The sequence below is a fragment of the Onychostoma macrolepis genome, chromosome 24 (assembly GCF_012432095.1).
Source record: "Onychostoma macrolepis isolate SWU-2019 chromosome 24, ASM1243209v1, whole genome shotgun sequence".
NCBI lineage: Eukaryota > Metazoa > Chordata > Actinopteri > Cypriniformes > Cyprinidae > Onychostoma > Onychostoma macrolepis.
In genome coordinates, this window is record NC_081178.1 from 24,419,302 (window position 1) to 24,432,622 (window position 13,321).

Below are 13,321 nucleotides of genomic sequence, written 5' to 3' on the forward strand. Positions count from 1 at the left end.
ACCTCCGCCACTAGATGGAGACAAAACATGAATAAAAACCTGCTATTGTTTGGACTCCTATGGCATTCTCTATAAATTAAATCCATGATATTGCATCCTTCCCTGCATTGCAACACACAATGCAGGCTTTTTTTTTTTTTTTCGGTTATGCAACTGCTCATTGTTCTCGAAAGGTTAAACGCACGAATTTGCACTAATTATAATGCTCATCTATTGACATACATTTACATGACATATACATTCAGTTTGAAGATTTACGTGATGACAAATATAGCCCGCCATTCATTTAACTAATATCAAATAGTAAAAGTAATCCATACTGTCAATGACCAAAAAAATCGATTATATTGTGAAGAGCCCTCAGGGCATCCGTCTCTTGGGTTCTGTATAGTCTGGACTCTAAATGAACTGTCAGGGGACCTAATTACTCAGCAGCGAGGAGCACACGGTTTCTACTCACTGGTCGGATTCTCCTTCAGCTATAAATGCCCTAGGTAACTTTTTAGTATTCTTCTCCTGAAGTCAGAGTCTCTGGGAAAAAAAAATGGTGTGCATCAATACTCAGTACTCATTGGTTGACTACAAATTCTGCTGACGTCAGCACGGTAAGAACTTTTTCAGTGATACAGACATCACCTTTCTCTCAGTTGTAACGTAACTCATCTCAGCCCATGTACAATTATTCTTAATAGGGTGTATTTCACAATTTTCAGTAACAGATTACAACTTCTAATTTATTAGTATTACTCGGTATGTAAAAATATGGCATCATTGACACTTGTGTGTAAAGTGGTTTTAATATAGTGTCAGTCTATCAGGTGTTAAAAGTTCTTCATGGGCCATTCGCGATTCACAAAAAAATTGATTTTGCCAGTAATCATTAAAATTGCACAGTCTGCTTCTTTTACCTCAATTCAGCTCGGTCAGACCTTGATAACCTTGCTAGAGTATTTAAGTCATAAACAAATCATCAATAACGATTAGCTCTGCATTAATAAGACTCAAAATAAAATGTGGGCACTTCATTAATCAAACTGTGTTATAGCGCCCAAGTCTGCAAGGTGCAGGGTCACATTTCCATAAATGAGGCTATCCTACCATACATCACGGTCATCATGTCATTAAGAGGGAGTATGGCCTATAACCAACCTCAGGCAACCTTAACTGCCAACCTCATCATGCACCCTCAGTCTAGCAAAATTCGTGCATGTTTCAGTCTCGGCACCCTGGAGCAATGAAATCTGCACGTGTATCCATATATGGGTCACGAGTCCACGTGTAAGCTTCATTGCGGGAGGGTGGATAGGTGAGACCACCGGAGAGCAGATATACGGACATCTCCGCAATCCCTGAAATGCCAGTACAGTGCGAGAGGGGGGAGAAGGGGCCAGCCCGGTCTAGCAAATGAGAAAATAGAGAAGTGGGGAGTCCGACGGTGAATTTTACGTCAAGCTTGAGATGTGGGCGTGAAGAAGGGAGAGAAAAAACACGAGGCATTACCGCCTTCTCTTAACGGGGTGCACCATTTCACTTCACTGCGCCGCGCCGACAACGGGAAAAATCACAAAGAGTTTCTCAATAGCTGCGTGAACTAAACAGCGATGTTCAACGCTCAGTTTTGGCAATCTTTTCCCCTCACAACTATCTAAAATCGGCATATACTCCAATGGTTTTACTGGACGTATGATGGGATTAACTTTGTCTGGAAGATATATTTCATTGTTTCTTGCTGTTCAAATAGGTAAGTCGATTAGGCTATTTCTGTTGTATATTTTGGGATGGGCTGACTTTTCCTTTTTTAATCTTGTTTTTCTTTTATATAGATACTTAGCCTATAGGTTAACACCTTATAATTCATAGTCAAGGCTATATTGAAGCCCATAAATGTATAGATTTATTCATATATGCCATTTTGTTATGTGAGTGTGTGTTGGATATTTTAATTGCAATGCTACTGTCCCGACTGCGATTTAAAGGTTTACAACTGACTGAGATCTGGGTCTTGACTAAGAAAATAGCCTACTTAATAATAGTGTTTTAAATGTATAACAATGGGATAATAATGGATTGCATCTCCATTAAATGTTGGAGAGCGTTCCGAAAAATAAAGCCCGGTAGGATCTTATTGGAGCAAGTTGGTGAAAGTGTGGGACCGCCCGATCCTCTCCATAATAATTTATTCAAACAAATATTGAAAAAACGAAACAGGAAATACGCATTAAAATGATCGAATTAACAGATTTTGCTTGCAAATAGTAGGTTCTATACATGCATCATCAGTTTTATATGATCCCATGTGTCCCTTTACAAATAACGCAATGACCACAAAATATAATTTACTTATAATTTAGCGAAAAATAATTGGTAGCAAATGAGAATATAGCTACAGAAGATGCCAGGTCTTGTTCGTGTAATATTGTACGTTTTTAAATGGCTTTCTTGTTAGGGCTCTGCAATGAAAATTGCATGTTGTGCATTAGGATGAAATCAGTAGCTATGAATCGTGGTTGTTAGTGAAAAAGCTGGTGCGGTTACCGAACTGAACTACATTAATTTGCCATAAACCCCCTCCTGACTTCATTGAACAGATTATGCGGAGCCAGGTTGACACCGGTACCGCTGACAGGGTCTAGTAAAGTGGTCGTGACCACTAGTACAGTAGGATAGGTGAGTCTATATTAGATGCTCAGTTGTTTCTAAATATAGATCATCGTGCCTACAACGAAAAACGATTTTAAAAATTCACCGTTTATTCGCAGCGTTGTCTTTTGTGACTGTTTATTCCAGTAAAGAAAATTAAGACAGGGAGGACTGAACTGTATTTTCAATATGAAAGCATACATCCCATTAATACATGGCTTTCCAAGGCAAGCTGTATGAGCATCTTTGTATTTCGCATCCTCGTATCCGCCATGTTGAGGTCTGAATATTTCAATAATTTTAATAAAAATTCACGAAACATGTTATAGAGAGTAGCTATAATATGCCTACAAGGCATCGCATTTCCGCATTTATTTTTACTTAGTATGATCTGTTGGAGGAATATGCTTGTAATGTTTATCATAGGCGATTCGTGTAGACGAAAAGGGCGATCTGTCCGTGATATCACAATTATAGCGAGATAATTCGTTATGTAAGCCGTCAACGGTGCGGCATTACTCAGTAATACTATGTGTCAAGAATATTTACAGTAATTTAATCATTTTAAGTAGGCTATGCTTTATCGCTTCAGTATTTTGTGTCATTGCTGGATGTGTTCATTTAGTTATTTATTCTGTGGGCGATAAAGAATGCACGAAACGACTATACAGCAAAAACGACTTTTTACGATTTACGATAAAATAGATAGGCATGATTGTATCTGTATTTTCTTTTTCGTTTTTTATTTAGCGTATAATGCGTGTAGAATAGAATAGTTGAATGTACAGCATATAACGGATATAAAATATTGTAGGATCCTATAACATGTATGGGGACAAATATACAACGTATAATTTAGCCATGTAATAACATAGGGAGATACAGGCATAGGGACACTGGCTAGAGTAGGCTATATAACGCACACACAGTGTATCGATGCAAGGTATGAATATTGCATATGATATGCAAAGCGTCTGATATAATGTAAGGATACAGTTCTGAAATATATAGGGTGTGTGTGGTGTGTAACAGGGTGTTTGCATCTTGCCCATATTCCTACAGCGGTTAATGGGCCTGATTTGAACAGTGAAACAACTTAATCAATTCAAGAGATCTCGCTGTTTAACGAACCTGAGAAGAAGCCACTGGCGTTGAAGGTTCGTTAAGCAAAGGGATCTGGTCAATTGATCATGTTGTGACCTCCCAGTACTTCACCGAGTCCCAAATGAAGAGGGAAGGAAAACAATGTGTGTCCAAATATTCTCACGTTCCCTAATAGATCTGTCATCAAAAAAGATACTCTTTTCTAGATGTGTAAAAAAGGGGAGGGGGAATACAAATCACTCAGAATGAAAATCTCACCTCACACAAGCCCACATACCCCCACCCTCATGTAAACCATTACATCATCGTTTGTCCACGCGCCACCCTCATGCTCAACACACACATTATTCTAAGCAACACACACACACACACACATTAGTGTGTCTTAAAATCGCTTCGACTTTATTTATTTATAACCAAAATGATTAAATAAGATGAGCGAAGAACAGAAAATATAAACGCTAATAGTATATATTCAAAGAACACATACGTAGGCTGTATTGCAACGAGTCCTTCTAGAAAACTTGAACTCTATTCCGGAAGATTCCAATAATAAAGTTGTTTTAAAACCTTAAAAAGTTGATTTATGCTCATTTCTCGTTTTCCAGCCTATCTGCTGCAGGCGGTTCGAGCGACTGGGACATGTGAAACAGTGTTCAAAGGTTTCTCCACCTGCCTGCTTCATCTGGGAGAGAGCATGGCCAACTATCCACAGGAACTGGACGAGAAGGAAAACCTTCAGACCATCTGCACGTAAGGGAAACATGCATACACACAACAGATGAAATATACGTGTGTGAGAGTAGGGAGGGAGAGAAACGGCGAGAGGAGCCAGATGGCAGAAGGGGCCCCTTGTTTAATTCGACAGCTCCATGAGCAGAAATAGAGCCGTGCAGGCAGTATACGCACTATTCACATTTCCCCAGTTAATTACAATTAGATGAACCATCTCTACACGCCAAGGCCAAAGGTCAACATCTATAATCGGATCGGGAGGTAATGCACGATTATTGTAAGCGATCCGCCCTGTAAAATAACCGGATCTTTTACAGCCGTGACTGAGCGAATCAAAACGGAACAGTGTCTTATTACAGGGACTGAAATTATACTTCCCTTTCCTTCAAATTTTTTTTCGATATTAAATCTGCCTGTCGTTTTTTTTTTTAATTATTTATATAGCCTACACTCTGCTCCGTTTTTAGAGCATTCAGTTGTATTTTTTTATTTTTTACAAAAATTAGATGCATATAAAAGGGGATTTGCACTAAGTGTCCGGCCAGGGCAAAGCAGCTGATACTGCATTTATTTTCCATATACTTTATTCCATATAGGCTACTATACAATTCATCCATATGTTTTTTTTTTTGCTTAAGTAAATGCATGTTCTTTTTTCGCAATTGTAGTGTATTCTAATTTATTTGGACCGCGGCTACTTGTGACCATGCGCGCGTTCATTTGTAGATGCAGAGTTTAGAATGTGGGTGTGTGTTCCTGAAATAAATTAATAAATGATAGGCTTGAGAGTGGGATAGAGGAAGGGGGTGGTGCGCAGGATGGGAGTTGTAAGAGAGCGGGAGAGAAGGGGAGGGCACTAGAAGTCACGTGATGCGGAGACTTTTCCCTTTGGAGCTGCATTACAACTCGGGTTGCCCTGTCTTCTCCCTCACGTGGCTGCACGAGGACTCATGCATGCTATAAAATGGATAGAGTTTCGAATAATGTCATAATTATGCGGATTGTATTGCCTATGTATATATATTTTTTTGCATTAATGCTAGCTATATTTTGTTATTAACCTTCAAATGAACTGAATAATTCAAACTGAGATGAATATGATAGGCTATAATGTACAAAACTGATGTGGATTTTCTAAACAAAATACGATACTTAATATTATTTACTTAATGTTATTTTATTAGTGTTTAAAATGCAAATAAAAACGGAGGTTTAATGCAGTCAAATAGGTTGACATAAACGCATAAACCGAAACTGTGGCGTTTTTTTTTAATTGAAAGCAAAACAAATCTCAAAACTGCTTTCCACATATAGAATATTTTCAAAAAATAAAATAAAATCTGTTTTCAGAAATGTGAGTTTCAATTTCCACAGAATTAGGACAATAGCCTACTTTACAAAATAAAGACTATAAAACTAAACAAAATGAAAATGTATAATAATAAGAAAACAATAATGCAATATGTTCGACTTGAATATGTTAATGCAAAGTGAAGCGTGACTCAAATCAGAGATGAGTAATGAGTTCTTGCTTTGTGTTTGAAATATTTGATTTGCAGTTACTGGGATGATTTCCATTCATGTGCGACCACTGCTCTGGCAGACTGTCAGGAGGGAGCCACAGATCTATGGGAGAAGCTGAAAAAAGAGTCCAGAAACCTGGACTTTCGCGGCAGCTTGTTTGAACTGTGTGCGGGCGGGAACGGCGCGAGCCGATCATCGGTTCCGTTCGGCGTAACGCTGATCCTAACTGCACTGTCTGCGCTCGTGACGTGGATGCAGTTTTAACCCACGGGAAGAGAAGACGAAGAAAAAAATCAAAGAAGAGAAAAAAAAAAGAAAGAAAAGAGAGAGAGGAAAAGACCAGACAAACCATCAACACAAGAATAAAAAAGAATTAATAAGTAATGACGATCAAAATTCATCCTCACCCAAATGGATTTATATACCTATTTCATCTGGAGAAAAAGACGTTTTTTTGCAAGAGACAATGGCAAGAAGAAGTCTTCTGGGAATGCTCAAGCACATTTGCCTGACTCTGGGTCGATTTCATGAAATATTTATCAGATATTGAGTTGAAATGACGGCCTGAATTTCTGAAAGGTCCTGGTTAGAAGCGTAGTATTTTATAACATTACCGTCTGTTATGAATGAATAATTACTGTAGGCTTTTCACATTCTAAACGGCCATCATGCATTATAGAAAGATAGGAAATATTCTCCCATCCATTTGTTTTTTATATGCTCTTTGTCAATATTTTGTTTTTCATTTATCAAATTTATTTTAGTCAAGCCAAGTATATGGATGATGTGTGAGGGGGTTAGAAGGTTTGCTGACCCATCCAGAAAATTATAAGAAAGTCTCTAATAATAACGATGCTAATATAAATAATGCTCATTATGATAATAACAATTATAATAAATAAACCTCAGGAATGATTAAAGGCATCTATTTAGTGGCATACAAGAGAGCAGAGAAAGAATATATATATATATATATATACATATATATAAAATACTTTATTAAGGAACAAAGAAGTGTCAAATGTAGCCATGAAGAGGCTGTGAGATAGTTGACTGTTGCCATTTTTTTTCTCCCAAAATGCTATTCTGTTCCATTCAAAGAAGAATTGTCTCTTTTTATGTAGGACACATAACAGTATAAAGGTAACACTTTACATTACAGTGTCCATGTTGCATATAACAAATGTGTAATTAGGCTACAAGCAAGCAGCTCCAGAAAACAATTAGCCTACACATCAAGTACACGTAGTTCGTTACTATTACGCAGTACTTACACACAGTAATTAATTACACTGCAACGTAAAGCGTGGCCTGTATTTCTCCCGACAGTATCGTAGCACGACAGTATCTGGACCTTGACATTAATAGTTGGATGACGTGAATTTTGCTAGCTTTATTTGATGTTGCCAAGGCATAGACCATGTTTCACTGCCTTCAGAAGATGTGTATTTTGTTTGTTCGTTCGTTTGTTCGTTTCTGGGGATGTTGCATATGAAATACCTGAATATACAAAACCATACAAGTAAATAAGAGATGTATGTCAAATGAAAAGAGAGATACTTTATCCGAAACAGTTTTAAAACAGATTGATTATACAGGTATATAAAATAGACTGCTAAAAAGAAGTATTTAAAAGAATTAAATAAAAAACAGTTACTGTTTGAAAGAGATTTGTGTTGTTTATTTATTGAGGTAGCCTTTGTGGTGGTTGCAATGCATCATCTAAAATATCTTATCTAATGTAGCCTAATGCATACCGGTTATACACAGCCTGAATAAAAGGAGCACTCATTAACGATGGCCAAAAATAGAAATCAAATTTCCAAGGCGTACGTTCAACACACATGCGTTTCTCTTCCAGCTCCCCAAACGGGCGTGAACGAGCACGCAGGCGCGCGCAAAGGCGAGACTCTGTGGAGTGAAGACGTATTGTTTCATTATTAATAAGGTGGCAGAGAGAGTCATTTCATATTGATTCCCCCGCGCTCAGCGCATTTCTGCAGCATATAAGGCGCTTGTCTGAGCGAAAACAACCTCCAGATTGAAAAATGATAGTCAAGGGAAAAGTATTTATTCTGAACACATTTTAAGAAACATTAGTCTATCACCTTTTCAAGAGGCTACAGCCTTTTCCTGTTGTACGTCAAAGACAAATAACACAATAAACAAAAGATAATAAAAAAACAACAACTTTAAATTCATAAAAAAACCCATAATTTTCAAGTAATATTTAGAACTAATTTAAACACAGCAAGTGGTGTAGCCAAGTACAAAGTTTGCAAGAAAAAATAAATACATAAAAAAATTGAAGAAATATCCTGATGTTTTAAGTCATGAATATCAAGACGATTATTAAGCGTATGAAAGCGCCTTACTTTATTTGACGGATATAAACAAAACGGATATATATATATATATATATATATACATATAATATATACATGTATATAATATATATTATATATATTTATATATAAAGTAGCCTAGAACATTTCAAATATAATCCTTTCAATAAATACAAATAAATATTCGTCATTTCTTCAAGATTTTTTTTTTGCATTTTAATTCGAGTAGATTAATAACACCACATTTTGACAAAACATCAAAAACATCTGATTCAGAAACCGAGAACATGCTAATCAAAAGAAGGTCATTTTCTCAATTGCATTTTGAATGCATTCTGCATATTTTGCACACAAAATGGAATCCAAACCAGCATTAAACGTGGAGTTTAACTGGTTTAGAGAATAACTGTTAAAATCTTTAAACATCTTTTGAAATGTACAAAAGGAAGACAATATGTACGTTTTTACATTTAAAAAAAAGAGAGGAAAAAAACCAGAACTGGTATATTTCACAATAGATGCATTAAAGCTACTTTGATACGATAAATAAAATAAGAGCGTTCCTTTTTCGCTTATTTATTAAGTACAGCTCTTCTGAAAATTAATATAAATCTGATTGTGTATCAAAACCAGCTCTATTTGATACATACAAGCTTTGACCAGTGGTAAAATGAGCACTAGTATTCTCCCTGGAGGTGTGAGACGGCATGAATGGGACTGAAGTCCTGGAACGCATTTTTTTTTTATTGCTCCTTTTTGAGTTTGAAAATGAGATTGGATTTCATTCCGTCCCTGGAAGGGGATGACGACTACATTTGTAATCTCATTAAAATGCATGTTATTCTGTTGCTGGCACTGAATATATTATTCTCCACAGATCTTTGTGTAGTGCATAGAGATACATTTTCTTTTCGTAGTTTTTTTTTTTCTCCAGTTCTGCAACACTCATTGGAACATTTCCTAACTACACAAAATGAGGAGGCTATACTGATTTTGACATTTAATCTTTAACAATGAAAGTAGAGGACATACACACTCACACTGAGATGGCTGGCTCCCCTACGGCTGCTCCACAACAGACAATGCATGACCATTTTTCAGGGCTGGCAGGATTGATCAATGTGCCCATGCCAGTGCCAGGCAGACATGGCACTGCTTGTTTAGCTGTGCCTTTTCTCACAGTGCTGCGAGCAGAAAGGCAGGGCATTACAGTCACGCAGAGCATCATGGAAGGTTGGGTTTTTCTCAGTAACACAGTCAGCTGGAGTGATTTGATACACAGAGCAGAGATAAGGATTTTAGCACTGAAAAAAAGTTTGATGCTATGGAAGCCAGTTTCCGCCACTGAACTAAAAAAAAAGGTTATTTCGACTTTTTATCTCACAATTCTGACTTACTCGCAGTTGCGAGTTATAAAGTCAAAATTGCGAGTTTATTATATAATTTTTTTCCTCTTTATATCTCGCAATTCTGAGTTATAAAGTCCAATTTTGAGGGGGGGGGGGGGGGTCGCAGTTCTGACTTTATTTCTCAGAATTGCGACTATGTGTTGCAATTGCGAGTTTATATCACGCAATTCTGTGAAAAAAAGTCAGAATTGTGAGATAAAAAGTCGCAATTACCTTTTTCTTTTTTTTTTTTTTTATTCAGTGGCAGAAACCGGCTTCCATATGATGCTGATCAATTAATTATTAAATCAATTAATCAAATTATCTGGGATGTGTTAACCAAAAGCACAGTTAGCCATGGTCGCAAGTTCCGCTGTTGGTGGTTCCCGAATCCATATTTCCAACTAACATTCTCAAACAACATCGCAAAATTGTGTTTGAACTGGTCTCCCCCTGTGGTTTGTTTCTTAGAATGGCATTTGGACTTGACTAGATCATTCACTTGAGCAAAATAAGCAAGCTAACATGTAGTAGGCTAGGCCTACAATCCTTCTTTCAATCTACGTCTTTGTTCGGTGAAATAAAGCACCGTTTTGAGAGTGCTTGTATCTACTTAGATGGGGAAATCTGAAATCGAACTTAGCCCATTCCGCAATATTGTGTTGCACTTTCTCCCATTCACACGTACAGGTGCATCTCAATAAATTAGAATGTTGTGGAAAAGTTCATTTATTTCAGTAATTCAACTCAAATTGTGAAACTCGTGTATTAAATAAATTCACTGCACACAGACTGAATTAGTTTAAGTCTTTGGTTCTTTTAATTGTGATTATTTTGGCTCACATTTAACAAAAACCCATTCATTATCTCAACAAAGTAGAATACTTCATAAGACCAATAAAAATTTTTTTTAGTGAATTGTTGGCCTTCTGGAAAGTATGTTAATTTACTGTATATGTACTCAATACTTGGTAGGGGTTCCTTTTGCTTTAATTACTGCCTCAATGCGGCGTGGCATGGAGGTGATCAGTTTGTGGCACTGCTGAGGTGGTATGGAAGCCCAGGTTTCTTTGACAGTGGCCTTCAGCTCATCTGCATTTTCTGGTCTCTTGTTTCTCATTTTCCTCTTGACTAGATTCTCTATGGGGTTCAGGTCTGGTGAGTTTGCTGGCCAGTCAAGCACACCAACACCATGGTCATTTAACCAACTTTTGGTGCTTTTGGCAGTGTGGGCAGGTGCCAAATCCTGCTGGAAAATGAAATCAGCATCTTTAAAAAGCTGGTCAGCAGAAGGAAGCATGAAGTGCTCCAAAATTTCTTGGTAAACAGGTGCAGTGACTTTGGTTTTCAAAAAACACAATGGACCAACACCAGCAGATGACATTGCACCCCAAATCATCACGGACGGTGGAAACTTAACACTGGACTTCAAGCAACTTGGGCTATGAGCTTCTCCACCCTTCCTCCAGACTCCAGGACCTTGGTTTCCAAATGAAATACAAAACTTGCTCTCATCTGAAAAGAGGACTTTGGACCACTGGGCAACAGTCCAGTTCTTCTTCTGCTTAGCCCAGGTAAGACGCCTCTGACGTTGTCTGTGGTTCAGGAGTGGCTTAACAAGAGGAACACGACGACTGTAGCCAAATTCCTTGACACGTCTGTGTGTGGTGGCTCTTGATGCCTTGACCCCAGCTTCAGTCCATTCCTTGCGAAGTTCACCCAAATTCTTGAATCGATTTTGCTTGACAATCCTCATAAGGCTGCGGTTCTCTCGGTTGGTTGTGCATCTTTTTCTTCCACACTTTTTCCTTCCACTCAACTTTCTGTTAACATGCTTGGATACAGCACTCTGTGAACAGCCAGCTTCTTTGGCAATGAATGTTTGTGGCTTACCCTCCTTGTGAAGGGTGTCAATGATTGTCTTCTGGACAACTGTCAGATCAGCAGTCTTCCCCATGATTGTGTAGCCTAGTGAACCAAACTGAGAGACCATTTTGAAGGCTCAGGAAACCTTTGCAGGTGTTTTGAGTTGATTAGCTGATTGGCATGTCACCATATTCTAATTTGTTGAGATAGTGAATTAGTGTTTTTTTGTTAAATGTGAGCCAAAATCATCACAATTAAAAGAACCAAAGACTTAAACTACTTCAGTCTGTGTGCAGTGAATTTATTTAATACACGGTTTCACAATTTGAGTTGAATTACTGAAATAAATGAACTTTTCCACGACATTCTAATTTATTGACATGCACCTGTAGGTCTAATATGAATGCATCTTCTTTGTAGCCTATATCTAAAGTCTTTGGTAGTTAGGCCTACTGGGGACCCCGGAGTGACGTAAGGGAAACCACAAAATAGCCTACAACAAATAAGGTGAAGAAAAATTGCGAAGCAGTCTTTATATGCCATTGTTAATTCACTTTATTAATTTGCTCTCGAATCAATTAATTAGCATAAGTTATCACTACACCAACTGTTAATGTCGTAAATAACAGTTAAGTGGTTTGAACGATGCAACAAAGTTCCCATGTTTTCGGGTGGTGACGTTTACACCGTTTTCAACTAAAAACGAAAAAACTTTTTAACATTCATTTAAACGACAATGGCATTTTGTTGACCCGAAAATGGGTTTCAAAGTGCAAGTTTTAGAAAACGATACCATAAATACGAATTTGTGAAAACGATGATGTAATTCCCATGTGTATTACATGATCGCATGGCATTTCTTTACAAAGTGACATCGCCAACTACTGGTGTAGCATTCATAATGTTTAAAGTCTCTTTCGCAGATCCATGTGAACGGGATTGTTTTGACAACATTGTCACCTGTACTTAAAAAGGAAATGGATTTTAATTTTTAGTATCGCTGTTGTGTAAGGTAGGCTACCCCTAGTTTCTACTAGGATGCATCATATTAAGCCAGATTAAGAGTCTATCTATGTATCTATCTATCTATTGTGGTAGAAACACAACTGATTACATTTGATATATATATAACTATTCAGCATAAGTAAAGCAGGGAACCACTTCTAAATTTGTAACATTATCCTTGCAATTCAAAGGTCTTTCATGAGAGGTTACCAATGGCTTAATGTTTCGCCTTCAGCAAATAAATGAAGAAATTAATCAAATTATTGTTGACTTAACACCTTTTAATAGCACACATGCCTCATCATCTCACCTCATGCTGGGCAGCTCTGTAAAAGGTCATAATTAAAATCCCAAAGCGGGTTATTTCAATGACATGTATGTCCAAGCTGGCCATTTCGCTGCATCTGGGAAACAAACACATCACTCTAATGTAATTACAAGGGCTGGGTAATCCAACAGTACCTATTAGTGCCAACAAATAATGAATGCGATGAATTGTAGATTGAGGCAGGACAATATTTCAATAATGGACCTCAGAGTGGTTAACTAAACATGAACATCATGGAAATATGTTTGGTTAAGGGTCATAAGCTTGGACAAAATATGTTCATTTACTGCTTTCTCAATGCACATCTCAATTTGACATAGTTTGGTGAAGATGGATTGGTTGACACTCAGACTCATATGATGAGCTTGTATAATGCACCACATGGA

At 37.4% G+C, this 13,321-nt stretch overlaps 1 protein-coding gene across 1 annotated transcript; it reads left to right on the forward strand.

The window, feature by feature from the left end:
- The first annotated feature begins 1,315 nt into the window (after positions 1–1,315).
- Positions 1,316–7,673, forward strand: nrn1a (neuritin 1a). The gene is made up of 3 exons (XM_058765933.1): positions 1,316–1,741; positions 4,353–4,497; positions 6,039–7,673. Exons 1-3 carry the CDS (start codon positions 1,684–1,686, stop codon positions 6,265–6,267), a joined length of 432 nt encoding a protein of 143 aa, XP_058621916.1. The 5' UTR covers positions 1,316–1,683; the 3' UTR covers positions 6,268–7,673.
- The last annotated feature ends 5,648 nt before the right edge of the window (positions 7,674–13,321 follow it).